The sequence below is a fragment of the Anser cygnoides genome, chromosome 1 (assembly GCF_040182565.1).
Source record: "Anser cygnoides isolate HZ-2024a breed goose chromosome 1, Taihu_goose_T2T_genome, whole genome shotgun sequence".
Lineage (NCBI taxonomy): Eukaryota > Metazoa > Chordata > Aves > Anseriformes > Anatidae > Anser > Anser cygnoides.
In genome coordinates this window covers 37,366,742-37,387,613 of record NC_089873.1, presented here as the reverse complement: position 1 = coordinate 37,387,613, position 20,872 = coordinate 37,366,742, and the positions used below count along the sequence as shown (strand labels likewise).

The following is a 20,872-nucleotide window of genomic DNA, read 5'->3' as shown; positions in this document are numbered from 1 at the left end:
AGAGGCTGGTAAGTGCCAGGCAACCTGGTACCCTGTGGTTCTGTGCCCCTACCAGAAAGCTGCCTGAGATAAAGGGCTGCTATCCAATACTCACAGTTAAGGGAAAGCAAGAGAAAGCTACTCCCATGCTGCAGCTACGGGCACATAAACCTGCCGGGAAAAAAAAAAAAAAAAAAGCACCCCACAAATAAAGAAACAAACACAAAACAAAACAAAACGTAAATAAATGAGAAAGGAGAATGGAATTATTTATAAAGAAATTTATTTTCTATTTGTGTACAACAAATATATGAAACAAATTTAATTTGAAAAATGTCTATTTGATTTCTTAAAAGTATTGAACTCTTTTAAGGAAAGGTTTTCGTTATTAAAAAGGTACTGAAGGCTAAAATTATACTTGGATAGATATATATGCGTGTACGTATATATATATATAAAAAACATGTGCAATTTTTTATATATATAGTATATATAAATAACATGTGACATGATGTTTTAAGGTATGCTATTTAAACATCTGAGTAACAATAGAGATATTATAAAATATAGTTTGCTATTTCTACAGAATTTGCATTCAGTTTTCATAAGCATCTAGACAGTGCAAAATGTAAAGATACAGAAGTATTCTCCTGCTATTCTATACATTGTGCTCAGCTCCCAAGTCTCCTCTGTCATGATCATAACCAGACTGAACGAAATTTGGAGGGTTCAATACCAACCCTTACTAGCGTCTTCAAAAAGCAATAAAAGGAAATCTGTCTTACCTTGACCTGTGCTATGCTATAGTTTGCGCACAAGAGAGAACAATGCATTTCCTATGTTAAATGGTCTAACTCCCAGAGATCACATACACCTCACCATATTGACTCATTTCATTGCACTCCATATCCTGCAAAAATAAATCTCCTGTAGGACAGCATACATTACTGCATACTGAAGTTTAAGTAATATATTTCTTTAACATAAGGCAGAAATATACTGAAATTTGATAACACTTAAATCCAACAGCAATCTGGAATTAAACCACATTTATGTACCACATTTTTATAGATGCTGCCTTTTTTACGTTTATGTCAGAAAATGTGGTAGAGAAAATCTACTTTACTTTAAATAAAAGCGAGGGGTAAGAGCAGTCCCTCTACAAGAAATTGCTAAAAAGCAATGGGACCAGGAGAAACACAACTGCCTTGAAACAGCCAAGGTCAGTCGGCATCAGCCTCTCCTCCTGCTGATGAGCAATTCCTTGCGTGACACCTGGGGGAATACTCACGCGAGTAGGTGCTCACCACCACAGAGCCCGAGTGCTTCAGTTCTGAATATTTATAATCTTTAATTATTTGCATCTATTCTATGTTAAGGTACTGTATGCTTTTTTTCATGCAGTTCTTATGTCATTAAAAAAAAAGGTGATTCTGGCCATTCTGCATGCTTTTACAGTTGCTATATTTTAATTGAAGGATGTTTGTACTTTAGGTAATGTGTTTATTATCACCGACATAAAAACCTCAGTCCTGCTTCCATAAAACTCTGTGGTTGTTTTGCACCTCCTGGAAATAAAATTAGATTCAAACATGTTAGTTATGCAGTTTGCTAATAAAAGTAAATACTATATTCATTAAGTCTCGCAATACTTCAAGGCAAAGAGGTGTCTGCAAATACTGTGTATTGCAGCTTAAACAAGAGCATTATGCACAATTTGAGGCAAACTTATCCAACAAAATCTAAAAGCAGCTGTGTAAAGCATCTTATGGGACAGCAAATTTCACTGCGTGAAAATTGTTGCAGCTCTGACAGGCTTTTTTTCATTTTTTTTTTCTTAAACCAACCCCCTCGCTCATGTCCTATGTCGCAGTTGCCCAAAACAAAGGCTGTGCCCTTGCAGGCAGTATGCATCCAGGCCAACTAAACCTTAAAACTCTGTGTTTCCAGAGGGTCTCCCTCTTCCTGCTGCATTCTTAAACTCCCTTGTAGCAGAAACTGTCCTGCTTCTGAAACCTTGACGAGATAAAGAGCCCAGTGTCATTCTGCATCTTCTTCAGTTCTCCAGATTATCTCTGCACTTGCCCATATAATGGCCCCCTGCAGATTTCAGCTTTCATTCAGATTTCAGGCCTCAGAAAAAGACAAAGTCTCATTAGTAGCCTGCATAAGTGAGCCTTACTAGTTAAAACCTTGATTTAAATACCAAACAAAGGGGAAAAAATAGATGCTGAGACAATGTTTACACCCTTTCAACCACACCCTTGAAATGTTGGCAGGGAATTAGCCAGAGGATGGGCTTTACATCTGATCCATCTCTTCTAGTTGGGAAGGAACAGCCATAAATACAAGTTTTTGCAGGGTGCGGCTGATACCGGGAGATGGCTGAATACATATGACCAAAGGCTGCATGCCTCACAAGTCAGAACAAAGCATAGATGTGCTGGGAATTCAGGATTTCTTATGCCCAGAAGTTTCCTATAAGCTGGAGATAAACACAATTCCCGTCTCCCACACAAAAAGGATTACTGTTCAAACCTAGAGCAACGCAGCACTAAGGAGAAACTAGTAACTCATAGTGCCAAAGCCTCTTGAGTTAAGGGTTCCTTAAAGCAATCTATTAAAAAAAAATTAAAAAAAGAAAGAAAAGAAAGAAAAAAGAAAACCCGTGGAGTCAGTCAACATGTTTTTCAACCCAATTATATAGTAAAATGCCCTGGCAGGCAAGGCCTCAGTTCCAGAAAGGAGTGGAAGAAAAAGGATGGTGCAAAATTCTTCCTTCATACATTTACACATTCTTAGGATATAAGGTAGCAGGCAACTTAGCAAACATTCCTTGTAAGTTGTGTGGGATCAGAGCAGCTTTCCGCAGGGCCTGCGCTGTCCTACAGCTCAGCTTTGCCTGTCGGGGCAGGACTGGTGCTACTGCTGCCTTCCCCGGCATTGTTCTTCTCTGCTGGTTTGAAGGACAAGGAAGCGGAGTTTGTGCAGTACCGTTTGCCAGTTGGACGAGGTCCATCATCAAAAATGTGCCCCAGGTGAGCCCCGCACTGGAACAAAACACAATAGAGGATCACTGGGTTTCTGCACAGCTCGGTGGCGTCACAGCAGCGTTAAGCAATGCCGAGCAGCCGCTTCCAGGAAAGCACGTTTTGGTGCCTACATCGCCCTTACAAGTGGGATGCACAACCCACATTTATTGACGAGACTGATCTGGGAAGATGATCTTCTGAGATACCACTGGCGCCTAAGACTTAAAGCCCGAATTTCCTGTGTGTTTCACGTCGTGTCACTGCACGTCTTCAGCTGGGCCTCGCCCACCGCTCGCCCCACGCTACTTTCCGCAGTGTGTGGGGGACAGGGACACGTAGCTGAGCAAACGCTGCTGCTCCTGCCTGAGAGAAAGGCACAGTCCTCTGCTTTACAGGAGAGTACAACACTTTGAAGAAGCCGATCCAGTTGGTCCTTATGCAGAAATTAGGATTACTCTCACTGCACATTGCGGCTGACAACACAGCAGGATAATAAGAGCTTCTTATAATTAGTCACTAATTCCGCAAGTTCATTTTTACAGCCTGCTGTGAGAAATAAAAAAATAAAACCTTGCACTGGAGAAATATTTATCTTGAACAGGAAAGTCATGCTGCTTTCCTAAGGAGCCTTGGCCTTTCAAGTCAATAGCTGATCTCAGTGAGAGCTGGAATGATGTAACCGAGATCACAGCGCTGTTAGTGGGCTCGCAGTCAGACAGCAAAAATTAAGGACTGCAAATTATTCTTAATGTTTAATTAATTCATAGCATCCCAAATACATAGCGGCAATACTGATTGCTCTGAACTGTGAATGAGTTAGCGATGGCAACTCTCTACCCTGCAGCTAACGTGCTGCTAATGCTCTCCTGCTGTTACTGCTTTTAATTCATCAAGGCAGCAAGAAGGACGTCTGCAGACCCAGGTAAGGTCTTGGCTTCAGACTATGCACTCTCAACAGATTCAAAGGCTGGGGGAGGCTCTCACACCAGCAGGGAGAGGCAGGAGCTCTTTGGGCTTAATGGCAGCTAAAGCAGTCTCATCGGACCTTCAGCCCGACCTGCACGGCCACGTCCCAGGGCAGGCTCCCCGCTCCCAGAGACAAGCAGCTGGCACAGCGTGGGCAGCCAGCCAGAAGCACACTGGGGAACACTTTTAAACTGTGGCATCAGCAGGACAAGCTCCCCAGGGGGATGGGAAAGGGCACGGATGACTCTGGGTTAAGAAGCAGCTGCTCGGCTTTGCAAGGAAGGAAGACAAAACAAGGCAAATGGGAAAAGGCAAAGGAAAGTTGCATGGGAAGTACAGAAGACAAAGCCTGTTGTTCTTGAAAGATCACTGTTTTACAACCCTTTCCTCCATACGCCACCTCTTATTTCATTTTCCTTTATACTGGAGGCCCTTTTTTGGCAGTTTTGGCAGAAAACCTGAGGCATTTCTGAGAGTGGAGTTTCTCACAATGGGGCACTTCACCTGATTAAAGCTTTTCCATACCTTGAAAAAAAATCTGAAGAAACTTAGTGTCCCAGAGAGAGCATTTTTCTAAATGCTCAGCATCCTAATTAAATCATCTCAACTAAGAATGCTTCAAAACCTCCTGGCCAGAAGTGTTAAACAGATCTTTTCCAGATTAACATTTACCCAAAGATAAATCATTCCCTCTCCATTGGACAGAAACAGAACAAGAGAAACCGTAGAGAGAAACAGTCTGCAGGAGTAATACACTCCCAAACATATAGACTATGAAGACAATCTATCAAAAAGGCTTTCCTCGCAAAACTTGAAAAGCTGTGCTAGAACTCAAGGTAGTCTCATTACACCTTCTTGTGATGGCAGGATCACACCAGGATTGGATTACTGCAAAATTTGTTACCTTTTGAGATTACCCCTCACCAAAAATTTATGTGGCGATTCTCCCTGTAGAGGGCTCTATAATTCATCTGCCCTGAAAAGAAACGTAATTCAGCCCTCTGTATCACACCATAAGAACACTGGTCCTCAGCTGACAGTACACAGGATGAATTGATTTTACTGTCCTCCCCACACAGAGTAGGTGCTGACCATTTTTCTAGGACGTACATACATGTCCGTAAAGCCTCCCCAAAAGAAACAATCATGTGTCGCAGCCTTATATATAAATATCTTGGGCAGAATGCACTGGGACGGTTAAATGGTTAGAGTAAAGCATCTGAAATATGTGTTTAGGAGCAGAAAAAGGGGGGTCACTGCTAACTGTCAGTATGCTTGGATCTCAAGCCTCCTGGTTCTAATATGCTGCAGGGAGGCGCAGAAATTAGCTTGCAGACAGCTGCTGCAACCTATTCAGAGCTATCAGTGTGCAAACAATACTTCTCCAACTACAGAATTTTATTGGCTTTTACAGGTATAAATAATAGTTAGGGAGACCTCAAGGGAAGGAATTCTTGGGCAGGAAAGAGAAAAAAGAGAGAGAGATGCAACCATTTTTACATTATTCCTCAAATGCATTAGCAATTAACTTCCACCTGCCACTAACCATTTTACCTTTTAAATACATCCCGGGTAATGTGTTTCCAAAAAGATGTAAAAGTAATTTCTAGGATAAGCCCATAGATGTCTTTTCTTTATTTTATGGCAGTTTTCCCCCTTTGTTTGCTTTCCATAATGCAGAAGATTAAAAGAGAGTTTTTTTACTCTCTCAGACAGGTGGAAGGACTTTTAAAGAAAAAGCAGCTACTTTTTCATCTGCAAAAGATTAATAAGGCTTTGGGTGTGGGAGAGGGTACTTTCCTCCAGTTTTACTAATGCCTGCCATATCAATCCCTGTGCATTTCCAAGCTGCAGTAAAATTGTGAGTTTTTTTTTTTTTTTTTTGCAGCTGCATGTGCAATTCACATTCCTAGGGCTCCAAGGAAGGGAGGAAATGGTTTTGTTATGGATACACAATGTGGTGGTATTAACCGTGCTGAGTGGTGGCTGCAAAGATGTTCACCACTCCTCGAGCTATTTTCCTGTGTGACTCGATCATCTGTGGGGTTATTGCACCAGGAAGCCAGCGTAACTGCTCGGAAGTTGCCAATGGATTATATAGCAACTTTGGTTGTATTCTTTTCTTAATGCTGTAAATTCAGTTTTTGGTTTTGATCCAAGTTTATGGTGTCTGTATGTGCCTGCTGCTAATACTACGGGTCTCAGGTCTGCTAGCGCTGTTTTGTTTGGCAACAGGTAAATGGCACTCCCAGATTCCTTGTCCTGACCACAGGCTGCCTTGGGTTCGCTCTGGTGTATTGAGGAGCTGTGGCCGTCGCTTGGAGGGCATCAGCAGATACAGGCTCAGCAGGTTGGTAGCACACTTGTTTCAGCACTGTTCATCCCTGCTAAGCAGAGGTGAAGAAAGTGGGTTACATTTTGTGTTATTCCAGTAATCACTGGTGAAGCGAGAGATTCCCGGCCTGTGGGAATTTAGGGAAATGGATGTTCCAAAAAAAACGTTAAGTGGATCTTCATTCTCTTCAAGAATATCCTAAATATAAAAACTACAGAATTACGTAGTACACGAGATACTAGCAGACATGCTGTACTGGGCCAGACCCTCTACCTAAACCGAAGTTAGTGGATTCTCCATAAAGATGATGTTGTTCCTTTTCAGGAAGCTTCTTAACTCACTCTCAGAATTTATATACGAGGACTGATTGGCAAGTAAGGACGCGTAGCATCAGTGCCAAAATCAGTTATCCCACCACCAGTGCTGTCTGGGAAGAGAACAGCAGATTCTCATGGCCCAGCTGAAGCTACTGCTTCTCTCAGAGGAATGTGAGCATGTGGAGCTAAAGGGCTGCAAGCCGCTGGGTACATCCGCCAAATGCCAGAGCAGCAGCTTCTCCCTCTGCTAGGTATTGACCACGCCATACCCTTCATGGAGAGGAAGGCAGCACAAAGGGTGGGAGCAAGTAGAATGAGACAGATAACGGAAAAATTGGGCATGATTTGAATGACTACTGACTTCATTATTACGGCAGACAGGATTGTTTGAGGCAGCTGTGAAGACTGAGCTGGGAATGAGCGCTGGGAATGAGTTAGCACTGCTGCGTGGTAATGCACAGTGATGGAATCAGCACACAGGCAGGCGCTCTGCTGCTTCCAGCTCCCATCTCAGCTGCTCACACGTGCAGCCAGTCGGCCAGGCGCAGGAGTTCCTTTGAAGGGACCCTCTTCAGGAAGACAATTTCTGTAGACTCAGCGCCGAGCCCGGCCATTTACATCTGCTCTGTTAAATCTCACCCGAGACAAGGACGCGCATTCCAACGAGCCCTTTGTGCCTTTGGCTCGTTCCACCCAGCTGTTATACCTAGGACCCATTGTGCTCTCTTACAATGATTGCTATTTAATGGAACTGAAAGGTTTGCAAATCTGAGGGAAGTACAGCGCTCTGTAATGATTTTTGCAGCCTTTGCCATCAGAACGGTCTTTGTGTGCTATAAACTAACCTGACTGCAGGATATTTCAATCCGATGCATCCCATAGGAGAAATCATCAGTGAGAGTAATTGCATCGGGGCTGATCACATCATAGAAGGAAGGCCAACCTGGAAAAGAGGAACAAGATAAGTAAGAAAAGAAGGTGTCTTTGTGGCAGATGGCTCTGTAAAAAGCAGAGACAGAAACACACTTTGAAAACTGTTTATTTCACTCCAGAGCTCCCGAGTCAGAAATAACTGAAATGGACATTTTGTATCATAAATCACTTCGGTAAGTTGGAACATTTTCCCCCAAATACAAAGTCCTTTACTAAGCTGCCACTAGCTGCCCATCTTCCATCTCAACAGAGACTCCTGCACACCTCTGCCACCTATCAGCCAGTAATGGCCACCTATCAGCTTCTACTCTTCAACGTTTCCTTGCCAGGTATCCGCCTCTCCACAACACCAGCACAAAGCAGCTACCCCATTAGATACCCATTACACAGCTGGAACTTTTCAGCCACCCCTCAAAAAACTCACATCATAGGCTCCGTTTCCTGAAGCTGGGTTCCCACATAAGAACCTGATAGGCCTTAAGGTCGTGTCAACATCTACCAGTGCCCATCCGAAATCCCACCAGATATCTGTCCCTCTCGGCCAGTCTCTTGCCAAATATTGCAACATGCACAGATAACTCTTGCTCTCTGTGTATTACACACGTGCCCACGCAGAGAGAACTTCCTTGTTTGTTCCCCTAATATCTGCTAAGCATTTGCTGCAGATGATTTCATAAAATGACTTGCAATAAGCTATAACAAACACAGCAGCAGCTGTGAATCACTGCATGCAGATGAGTAAAGGATGTACGCAGCTTTCCATAAGTAACAGGAGTAAAAGTTCCTATTCAGTAAAAGGAGGTGTGGAAGCCATCAAGTTTTCTGAATGCGGGTAAGGAAAGTGTGTAAACTGGCATAAAAAATAGCATATGTCTTCATTTGTATCGTAAGCCATTAAATGGTGAAGAACACTTATTAGGATGCAACCATAGCAGACATAAATGTTTAAGAGATGCTCAGAAGTGCATTTCTCTCCCTTTTGGGAACCTCTGTACAAAAATAGTAGCATTCCTAAGCCTGAAACGTGAATGCACTGCAGGTCCCAAGTCCTATGCTCCTAAGGAACCTACTGGCATCACAAGTGTTTCCCCCTCCAAAACTCACTGCAGAAGCAGAGTCATTTCCTTCCCCCAAAATACTGCAAATGGAAGAGACAGCAGATGGACTGAAGTGCAAGAACTCTGAATGGGGAAGATATCCCGCAAGACAGGAACTCAAAACAGTGCAGAAATGACAATCAAAAAAAAAATTATAAGTTCTTCCCCTCATGCAAAATATCCCTGCCAAACAAATACCTTCACAAACAGAAAAGGAATAAACATATGACAAGTTTTGCAGAAGAGGTTATCCCGTTGACAGAAAAATTGATGTCTCCTAATTGGTGGCACATCTCCAACATCATTCATCATCTCAGCTGGGCCTCTGTCTAATGAAAATCGAGGCCTTACAGAGAGCTGGTCAGAAACTTTTTGATGAAGCACTTTAGTTATTGCAATTTAAAAATCTCGCAAGCCAGGCGTATCTACTTCTTAGTTTGTGTGACGGCAGAGGATTTCCAAAGACGGACCTGCTTGGAGCAACCAGCTATCTCACCGTGTGAAAGCGTTTGGAGGAGGAACACTGCAGTGCTGCAGAAATTCTCGGAGGCAACCCTCCCTCCTCCATAATAGCAGTAAGGGGGAAGCTTCAAAGGCTGCTGCACAGAGATTGAAGCAATCTGTGTCTTGCTGAGAAAATTATCTTGTGAGAAGGGTTTGGAGGAGATGTGTTTATGTCAGCTTTGACATTAAAGAAAGACCATCTATCCTCCTTTCTCCAGACTTTTCCTTTTGGTCTTCCCATTCAGCACAGAAAAAAAAACTATTTGCTTTGGATGCATTCCATGCGCTTTTAAAAAGTGAAGTTATCTGAAACCTATATAAACAGTCAAGCTCCTCCTAAAGTAGCCTTTGTACCCAACCGGAGTGACTTCAGCTTCCTTCTACACATGCACATGTTCCAGAGGCTCCGCCATTGCCACATGTTCCCCAAGACAGGGACTAGGAAACAGCCTGTGCCTCCACAGGGCAAATTTCCAATTCTCAGCTATGCCATCTCTTCTGGAGTACCATCACAGACCAGGCACCAGCATTTCTGTGCCCAACCAACAAGTCCATGAGGGTTGACTGAAACCTGATCAAACCTGCAACAGAGAAGCTCCTAAAGGGCACTGTGAAAGACACAGTCAGTCAGCCCTGAGGAGATGACAAGTGAACTGCCCCTTGTGCTGATGAGCCAGAATCACCAGGAAAACCAGTCCCCTTCTGCTGTCTCATTTCCCCCCTTCAGAGCTAAAGTGGAAAACCCATTTGATAGTTTGCTAAGCCTTCTCTGGCCCTTTTCTCTGCTTTAGGAGCTGCCAGGAACAAGCTGTAGAAGCAGTCTGCTCGCCTGCACATTAGGCAACTCCCAGTGACGCTGGAAAACCAACTAGACCCCTGTGGGTTCTTCATACGATCTTTCTTTCTTCCTAAGTGGTGGATGACCCAGCAGTGCCCCCATTTTGCAAGCCCCTGGCTACTTTTCCTGTCTCTCACGGCTGCTGCTCAGCCACTCCTTTCCTTCCGAGCGCCTGTTCCTTCTTGCCCAAAGGCTGCAAAATGGCTCATTCACCCTGTATTTTAGATTGCTGTTGGCTGTGCCCTAATGCTTTGGCCTGCCTTTGAAGCTACCTGGCAGGGCATGCTTCAACGGTGAACTAGGACTGGGGGGAAGAAGACCATTTAGGAGCTCTTCTGCTTCTGCTGAAAGAAAGAGTAATCCCTGGTGCTGTACAGACTGAGCTCTGGAGAAGGCCCTTAAAAATGGCAGTGCTTAGACCCAAATCTCCACAGGTTGCGGCAATACAAAATAAGAGCCTGTCGTGTTTGTGCTCACTCTAGTGACCCTTTATATGGGAATCGGACCACTATGTCCTACGGGCCAATTCCTGCTATGTTAATAAGACAGACACACAGATGAACAGTTATTCAGATCAATAGCAGGTATCCTTTCTTTGACCTAAAATAAAGGAATGACATTTTCTTCTCTCAAGCACCAAAGTGAAAGGCACGGTGGAAACTGAACACCACTGACAGATCTTTTCCACTCGACCCTGCAGGAGTAATAGAAGGGATCTCGTGCTGCGGGGCGTCACACATACCACGTGCATCTCCTTCTGCAACCGAAATGCTGAAGCTGAGGCAATGCCCGAGTAAGAAAGCTACAGCAAACGGTGTGCCTACCATCCGGCCTCTTTTGTGCTCTCCTGGTAGAGAAATGAAGCCCCAGCTGGAGTAGGTCATCTCATCCATGTTAACACGGCAAATTCTAACGCACCTTTATCCTATGGGCTACTCCAGGACTGTTTCTTGGGACAATGCTGACCTCGTGCAAAAAAGAAAGACGTTTTGTTCCTGTAAACATTTGGAACAGTCTAGCTGTTGATTGACTGATCAATTTTAGAAGCATCTCAATCATCCTTCCAATTTCACACACACTTTGTTGTACTTAGACCTCCAACTTCCTAATAAATGGATGCAAGCAGTTAGACATCTAACTGTTAAAATATGAGCCTATAATTATTTGCAGAAGCAAAACGGCAGGCTGCTTTTGAAAATCAGCCCTGCTAGGCCATTTTTCCCCCTCTCGTGAACTAATATTCCTTTTGACATTTTTTTTTTTGAACAGCACAATTGCAATCCCAAAGCATCTAACGCTCTGACATTATTCCCATTTCATACACCTGCCGAATGGAGACCTCCAGAGTCTTTTAATAACTGTTATGTCTGTAGTTATGTTTTTCATTTTGGAACCCAAAGAGACTAAGTTCAACCTGCATTTTATCATTCTTTGCCGTAATTATTCCAAGCATTTACTTCAGTGAGTTATTTACAGATGGAGAAGTAGGGGGAGATGGAAGATGTTAGAACTACCAAATGACACCAGATGGAAAAGAGGACCTTGACCTGAAAAATACCTTGGTTCTCTGATGTGCTGTATTTTTAGAATTCTGATTCCCTTTTAACCTAATGCGGATTGATGAAAACCCAAAGGCTTTTTAAGGTAGAGGTTCATCATTTATCTTCACTGAGAAAGCTATGTCTGTGTAAAAACATGAAGCATATAGGATTAAAAAAGGTAATAAAGCTTCTGCTTTGAAACTGCTGTAAAGCCGAAGGGCCTTCACTTTCTTCTTTCTCACAGGTTTATTGAAACTGAATCTGAAAGACACAGGCATCCACAGCTGTAATTTCTCACATACAAGTTTAATGCGGAACTACAAAGTGACATATTCCTATTATGTACGATGCCTGTGCAAATGCAGGGCATTTTTTTGCCTAACCTGCTGGGTTATTTTTCATGATATCTCCACAATGATGAACGGATAACAAATATTCTTAGTTACAAATATTTTACCATCAGGTGACACTACTTTCAGTGGAGGTCCAGCTGCAGCTAGAAACAGACTCAGGCTCAGAAACATTGGTGTTCACCAGCAAATGGCTGGACATGAGATATGTAATTCACTGGAAAGAACACAACTGGTCCTTTCCAGCATCATCCAGGCTTAAGACAGATGACATGGTATTGTTTTTCGGCAGAACATGCGGAGCACTGCAGTGATAGCTAGGTAGGGAAGCAGCCAAAGACAAAAAGCAGCTTAATTTTGGAAACCAAAATAAGGATAAGGGTCCTCTCTAACACACTGTCTCTAATAGAAAAGTTGGGCTACCACAACAGGTAAAGAGAACACTGTGCAAAGGGAATTTTATAAAACAGCTGAATTCCTAGCAACAGCTTTTATCAGATAATCATAATCTGTTTGTTTTGTGTGTCTGTTTCTTTATGTTTCTCACTTGGGAAAGAAAAAAATGGGAACCATAAATAAAGGTGGTGTTTGTTTTCATCCACGACGGCACTCCGAGCATCAAAACAACTTTCTGTGAAACAGCATATGCAATCCAGATTTATTCCTTTGTTAGTGGGAGAAGGTTATATTTGTTTAAAGTGATTGTTAAGAGAGATCTGACACTTAACATCTAGAATTTCATTTGACGTCTGAATTTTTCAGAACGAGAGTGACCCTGAAGTCTCTTGAGCAATGAAAGCATGGGGCCTGTTCACTTCAGCAATTAATAACTGTATCACGATACGGCTATTGCCGTAACTGCTTCCTTAGTCCTTTCACTGTGCTCTAAAATACTGCTAAATACTAACTGGCTGTTTTAGAGACTTCCTCTAAAACACTTTTGACATCTCCAGCATCTGGGCTGCTGTTAAAATCAACAGGTAGGCAGGAGCTGGGATCTTCCTCAAGTCTTCTTACAAAGATTGAGTTACTAATGGTTTCTTTCTTGGTTCAGGTTCAACAAAACTACTGAACCTAACTCACTTCCTCCCAAAGGATGGTTTTCTCCCCTCATCTGAACAGTGTCTCTTGTTACTTTAAATCATGGCTAATGTTTTTAAAAATATATCTTACACATAAGTCAGTTGTAGATCTTCAGCATCAAAGGAACCAAACAGAATCATGTGAAGCGGTGTAACCTTAAGCTATAATTTTAAAATGCCAGTAAGAAATGTCTCAAATACTTTTCAAAATTTACTGTTGACCTAGTAACCTCAGTCCAAAACATTCAACTTCCAATACATGTTTTTATTTTCCTTCCAAAAGCAGTATTGGTACAACAAATGTACGCATCGAGAAGTATCTTGCAATCTGTATACTTATGAGGTATCTGCACAATTCACTAAAATAAGAGAAGCTTTCATGAAGGGTGAGTAAATTAGAGTAATAGTGGAGATGGCAAATCTTCCAATGGAAGTGATTTGACAGAAATCTGAATACTGATGCAGTGTATTCACAAAGACAGGGGAAAAAAAGCCCCAGTAAATGCAGCCCTGTAATAACCAGCATCCGGCACTGAAACAAGCAGCAGTCGCAGATGAAGTACATATTTGAAAAATTTGTCATAGGGTGTTTCAAGTGATGAACATCCACAATTTGTTTTAGACCTGTCGAAATATTTTCCTATCACATGCATGTCTGGGAAACAAAGTTTGTAAAGAACAGCCAGAACTCGGTTATATATTAAAACTACAACTGCAGAGATGGAATTCTGACAGAAAATTGTTTTTAACTCCAAAAATAAAAAAATGCAGCTTGTATTTTCTTCCTTTTGGAGTTCTATTCCTTCCGCTGAGCAACACGCCTATGTCAGTGAGTGCTATAGCAGACAAAAACCCTCCTCATTACAGCTGGACAAACAGGCTCTCACTGCAGTTGTAAAGCTCTGAAACAAGGGGAAGAGTTACTACACTGATTAAAAACAAACAAACAAACAAAAAAGACAAAGGCCCCCGTTTTTCTGTTTACTTTAGATATCGAATGAGATGTCTTGGTAAGGGAAGTTGGTCACAAGTAACTAAGGAAGGACAGAATATTCTTGGCCATCAAGGAAATCTTTTGTCAGGATTTGGGCCGAGACGGGGGCAGCTAGCAGATGGCAAGGTCTGCCCAAGACGCACAAAGCTGAGTAACAACCACAGGGTGGAAGTGCAGCCACAAACCGCTGCATCTCCTGCAAGGGAATTTAGTCATGGGACAAAAAAAGTGGAGTAGGGCTCCTTCTGATGCCACCGTGATGCAGTGGAGAACAAACCCCTCCTCTTTGCCCTATATTACAGTTTACCGACAGTAGTCCTTAAAGTAGATATATTTCCAGGACAGGGGTTTTGTCCCAATGCAGGAACATCTCCTCACGAGCTGCAGGAACACCAAATGCCATGAGGAACCTGGCCTCAAAGCCTTCCTTCACCTGGGGAGCACAGGAGCTGCTCCCTGCAGAAACTCCTCAGCTACAAGTGCCACCTTGCACCCAGTACCCGGGGTACTTTTACTATGTCCTCTGCCTAGTGCTCGGTCTGTTCAACACATGCTTGAACACTGCACGGTCTTGTGCAAAAGGATGCAACAGCAACAAGCAGCAGAGAAAATCCCAAAAGAAGAAAAAAGGAATGATTTGTGGGGTTAGATTGTTTGGAGTTAGTGTTGGTTTGGAGGGAGTTTTAAATCTTTTTAACAACCTCTTATGCAAACAAAAGGAGGTAGGCAATAATGTTGACTAGAAAATAAAGACCTTTCTTCACAGAAAAGCCTGACAAAAACAATATACATGTGCACACACACACCCCCACACACCCTTTTTCTTTTAAGTTCTCTGTGGAAAACTTCAGCTGTACTTTGAAAACTTCTGAAAACCGAAACTATTGAAATGGAAAAGTTCATATTTCAGATTATAATGTTCACCTTCTGTTTTGCTTTCTGTTACGGTTTCTAAAGCAAAGCATGCCCTTTCTGCTAAACCCCGTATTTTCTTTCAAGAAAGATTTCAAAGGAAAACTTTTCACAGCCATTCTATGTGGCCAGTGACACGGTCCAAGGAAAGAAACAGCCTGGCAAACCGCTTTAAAAAAGATGTCATGAGGAGCTGCTCTCTATAATACTCTGCTGTGGGAAACACAGCGTGCCTGCGGAACCACCTGAGGACTGACAAGCACTCGCACGCTGCTCCAGCTCCACACAGGTCTCTCCATGCTATTCCTTATGTGACTGCATCCTTGATCTTCTTTTTTCTTCTGGATTAACCTTCTGATGTTTTTGGCTCGAATAAAGAAATGAAATAACACAAATGCACTGTACACAAACCTCTCAAGATATGGAAGTCATTTCCAACCTAAGCTAAGAGCACTTATAATTAGGTACAGCACAAACCGTCACAGTGGAAGTCAATTATACTCACTACATGTTTTTACAAACAAATAATATCGGTTTATAAACATCCAGCTCACTTCAGGGTCTTGTTTTCTCTTACGCTATTCTAAGTAAAGATATACCTAAAAAGGAATAATTGGCTTGGAAAAGAAATCTGGTGCAACAAGCAAGAGGAGAAATAAGAGAAGATTTAGAGAGAATCAGCAAAAAGGCAATGGGCCAGTGCACAGGAGGAGATTGGAGAGAGGCAAGAAGCTAGGAGTGGGAAGGCAGTCTTTGAGCAGATGCATTCAAATATCTCAAGGAAAACACTGTACTCAGGAGAATTTCGTCTGGGCATTGCCATTATGCAGTGCCTCCTACAGCACTAGGCTAGCTGTCCTGTAATATATGTTGTCAGCCACTGGACACTTTTGGGATGCTCTCTTCTGTAATACTGAGTGGCACTCTGAATTTCTGCCTCCATGGGCTCATCTTTCTCTCTCCCACAACTCAGGTGGAGCAGAAGCCCCAGCTCAGACCCACCCACGGCTCATGCACAGACCAGCATGGGGTGCCCGTGCTCAGGATGCCCAGTACAGCCCCAGGTTATACGGGGCCAGATTGTACGGCATGTGTTAGGACCACTGGCCTCACGCAGCACATCTGGTAACATGGGTCAGCTGTCAGGCGTATCTGATGCTTGGACCCTTCCAACAGCATAAGTGGCTATCTCCCAGGTGAAAACACTGGAGCTAAAAGTTATCGTCTACAGGCTACTGAGACTCTGCTGATCCAAATTTTTTCCACAGTCTCCCAGTTACCACTCGTCAAGCTTTAAAATGACACAGGCTTGCCCATAAGGATTTGTTCCTTTCAGGTAAAACTGTACGCTTGCAATTAAGTTTTGCCCAGAAAAACCTTGTATGAGAAAAATCTGGACATATCCGTGTTAAATTAGCATCAGCTGATTTGCGGTGCCAGTGGCTGCCTTATTTCACTACACGCATTTGTGCCCCGTGTGCCGACTCAACAAGCTCTTGATATGAGGGAAATAAGGAGCTCCTGTTCCTACAGGGCTCACAAAAACCCTCAGCCACAACTGGATTAGCTCTAAGGAAGACTGGCCTCATGTGTCCAAAAGCGAAAAGGACAAAAGCTTTGTTTCAGCTGCAATGAGATATACGCTGTTATCCCGGAAAGGGAGAGAGGAAGGAGCGGAAAGGAAACGCGCACAGCCCATCATTTTTTTGAGGAAAAAGATGATGTGTAACAGCCGGCGAAGACGTCCCTGCCGCTCCCCCTATTTCCATCTGCCTCAGAAAGGCCTGTTTGTGCCAAAGGTCAGACGAGACCACGCAAAAATATCCCACCAACTCCGGGTCCCGGGCGCGGAGCAGAGGAACTGCGGAAAACCGCAGCCTCCGACCTGCCCGGCTCCGCTCTCGGCGTCTCCTACACCGAGGGCCCCGGGCCGGGACAGGGGCCTCGGGCCGGGAGAAGGCCGCGGCCCGCCGGGGAGGCTCCGGCGGAGCTGCCGGGGAGGCTGGATGGAGCCCGGCGGGGCCCGGCGGGGTCCGCCTGGCGGTGACACGGGGCCCGCGGCGGCAGGGGACAGCTCATTGCCGTGTTCTTGTCTCCACCTGCTGATGCTCCCCGTAAACAGACCCGCCGGAACTCGGCCCACAGGCGCGGGAGGTCGGTCGGAAACCTGCCCGTCAGCTCAGCTTACAGGCAAACGCCGCAGCTTGGGAGAGGAGGGCGGATGGAAAGGCTGCAAAAATAGAACAATAGGACTTGACCAAATTTATTTTTTTTTTCTGCTTTTTAAGCCAAACTTGCAGAAACAGTGCCATTCTGCCGTCTGGCTCCCCTCCTTGTTACTCATATTTGGGTATGCTCCTGAACAGCGTATAGCTGATGATTGCACTGCACTAGGTTTGTCCCTTTCCTGCTCTTAAAACCTCTTTATAATCTTACACAGAGTAATCTTGCACAACTGCTTATTTGGGATCTCAGAGTGAAGAATACAGTAACCTGTTAGCCATAGCAGATTTTCCCCTCTGAAGCACGGACCCTGCACTTACTAAGAAATGCCAGAATAATTATTTTGAGGTACTGACTGTTCAAAATTTGAGGCCAGGCCCCTCACCGCCTTGTTGCACAATGACTGTCCTGTTACGAGTCTCTGCCAACCAGCAGACGAACGATGGGTCTGCACTGTTTGCCAGGCCAGGCACCTGGACCTCTGTGGTCTGCATTAAACCAAGAATTACCATGGCAGGAGAGGCTCCAACAGGAGCAAGAGCTCTTTCTCTTCCCTCTCCAGACCTGTGCTGCTACACCCACAGCCCGAAGTGGCGGGTAGTCCTTGCATCTTTCACCTTGCCAAATAAATCTGAACTCACAGTCAAACCTCATTTGGGTTCCCACCTCAGCCCCTCTTGTTCAAAGACATTCAGACGTACCACCGAGCTCTGATAACAAACGGCAGCTAAGCACCGTCATTTTACTCACAGGAAAACTTACTAGGGAAACAAACACGGATGAAGCTCTTGTGTAAGCAGGCTAGTGTGCGCTCCAATCACTCTATAAATTTCTGGAACTCACTTGTCAAAAAGCATCATCTTCAACTCACTGAACCTTTCAAAAAAAAGAACACACCAGGGCTCTGGAATTCCAGCCTAACCTGGCTTTCACCCTCTTTAGAAAGGACTAAAAAAAGACAGGGAAGGGATATACAAAGGCATTTCTCATCAACTGCTAAATGGTCCAATATACTCGTAACCTTAGCTCTCTGCTTTATAGCAAGTGAGTGATGAAAACCTGATGGGACAGGCTTGCAAGCTACACTCTAACACTGAGCCACTGGGGTGCATTTTCAGAATTGGACAAAACTATCCTTAAGTGGACACCTGGAAAGGGCATGGGCAGCCAGGGGAAATGCTGTCAGGAGAGGAAGAGTTTAAAAAGGCTAAGAAAATCTCTGATTAAAATTTTATGAGGTAAAGTGCTGGCATGGATCAGTTTTCTTGAAAAGCAGAAATCAGTCTCTGAGCTGGCTCCTCAGACACTATTTGGAGACCTCAAAAGCAGAGTCGTTTAGAAAGCAACTTCTCAAGGAGTCCAACTAAAACTACAAAGACATAAAATTCCAGTCAGACACAGGAAATTCTTAGGGGAATACAAGAATTTTATGAGTCAGAAGATAAAAATCCCTCTGAATACCTAACAAAACTAATCTAATGAAGTAGTCACCGGTAAGGCAGTTTGATGAATCTGCATGTCGTGACAGACAAATTTAAACAAACAGGAAATTGAACAACCTGAATCTGTTTTCGTTTTCACTCCCTGTGCCCTGCTCCTTTTTTTCTAAAGGTGCAAACCAAGCTGACAGCTGCAGAAGCTGCCAAGTGGGTCTGAGGGGACTATTTGATTTTAGATGAAGTCTCAATTTAAAATAAACAAATTGCCTGTCTTCCTTTTGCAAAGCTGGGAAGTCATTTATTTCTGATTCATTATTTGCACTATTGTAGACCCTACCGGCCCCAGTGCAATCAAGCCCACTAATCATTGCAAAGGAATACAGGGGGAAAAAAAAGCCCTTGATGTTAAGGTTATAACCTAAAATGCAGCTTCTTCCCTGACAAGCAGAAATGAGGCTAAATGCTTCCAAGCAGGTATTTCACCCATGCTGGTAGCTAGAGGGTTCAGTCCTAAATGATACGACTAGATTGGGTCCAGCTCGGTATCGGGGCACATACTTAGCTGTTTACATGGAAAAGTTCTCACTAGTTTCCAGAAAGATGCTCACATCCACGAGGACCTTGCCTTTAGGTGCAGATAATTTCAGGACCAGCTGTGTAAAGTAATATTAAACTGAACGCTACCTCCTCTCCATCAGGGAACCAGGCAGAGTCTAGACTCAAACCCAAAGTTTTACCTATGCATATTGCAGCATTGTGGAAGCTGTTTTTAAGGAGAGAAGAGCTTTTTCAGTTTATAACCCTTCTATTACAAATACACTCATTTTGGAAATAAATATCAGCAATTTGCAGTTTGCACTGAGCATATCAGAATTCTTAAAACTGCTGATTTTTCCTATTCTCACAATGTTGCTTCTAAACTAAAATTATGGTTGCATGAAAGCCCTTCTGTTACTTCAGATTTACTTCAGCTTGAAGGAAGTAAACCTATAGAGAAGCCAGAATTTTTTGTTTCTTTCCATGTTTTTTTGCTTGTTTGTTTGTTTTTGAATGTCTTCATTCCAGAATGGGAAAAAAAATCTTTAAACAAGTTCTCCGCCAAAACTTATCTTGCGTTAATTAAAATGTTTCATTATACAAACTAATTCATTATACTAGAACCGAAATACTTTAATTTTGATTTTTTTTCCTTCATTTTATATTTCATACTAAAAATTTCAGACAAAATGTTGTGCTAAAATAATTTTCAGATGAAAAATGAAATCTTCTTTCCAACAAGACAAACCACTGGTCTGTCAACTTTCATGGCCTAATGTGCTGCAGTAGACAGTATGTTAGGCACAGGCTGAACTGCCTGCAAACTACTTGTACATAAATTTAGGACACTGCTTAGTTTCCTATCTGAACTGCCCGTCTAGATCCTCCTATTTGGGGTTGATTCTGGACTCCACTTAAAATACTAATTGTTTATATTAAACAGACAAGAGAATGTGTGATGTATTTTAACTGTCAAAAGTGTTGTGAACAGCAGCAGCTGGAAGAAGAATGTTTAAGTCCCTCTGCTACCCTCAAGCCTTTTACAATCCTGTATCAGCAGCTACATCTTCCTCTTGCAGGCAAGGAAAACAGGGTATAAAGGGGTAGCAAAGGGGTAGCGCAGCAAATCTGCCTCTACAGAAAAAAACTAGAGGGGTATACAAAAGCACGGTCATTATTAGGTCAAAATAGAGCATCACTAAAACTCCACTGATGCTGATGCGAAAGCTGTGCACGTTTGTGCAGAGCACAGCTCACACTTGATGGCTCCTCTCTTGTGCTGGTTTGCTCACACTTAGCTTATGCCAGAGACGTAATACAGGCAGCAATGGGAGATATCACTTGAACCACTCGCTGTATGGTACCCCTAAAAAAGGGATCTTGATACTATCGGTTATGGCAATACTCTTAAATCTTCTGGACACGGGGTCAGCAGCATGTGTGGGGCCATCAGTAAGGAGAGGTTTCCTCCTCTTGACACTTCATTCCCGCAGGGCATCTCAGACCCATGCTCAGGACGCCTTCCCCAGCGTTATGATTGTTGCTAGGGTTGCTATAGGATTGTTGCTATAAGCTTGTGCTAGGGCCAGTGGGGCCCAAAACAAAGCAGAAGTGTTGTTACTGACAAAATATTAATAAAAGCTTTTCTAAGTAACAGGATCAAGTTATTTTCAATATTTATAAAAACGTTCTAAACTGCTGCAGTGCAGGTTTTCCTGCTATGTGGTTTGGTGTCTTTTTTTTTTTTTTTTTTAATGCTACATTTACAGAATGGATTTGGCACGTTCAGGGAA

General features: G+C 43.3%; 1 protein-coding gene across 3 annotated transcripts in view; it reads right to left on the bottom strand.

Moving 5' to 3' along the window:
* Positions 1-245: 245 nt before the first annotated feature.
* MSRB3 (methionine sulfoxide reductase B3) overlaps positions 246-20,872 on the bottom strand; it is an 84,616-nt gene continuing 63,989 nt past the window's right edge. For all 3 annotated transcript variants that reach the window (XM_066992606.1, XM_066992598.1, XM_048065406.2), the window contains 2 exons: positions 7,475-7,572; positions 246-3,029 (listed from right to left, as the gene is read on the bottom strand). In XM_066992606.1, coding sequence (XP_066848707.1) covers positions 2,865-3,029; positions 7,475-7,572 — 263 coding nt within the window. In that variant the 3' untranslated portion in view covers positions 246-2,864. The remainder of the gene's footprint in view (positions 3,030-7,474; positions 7,573-20,872) is intronic.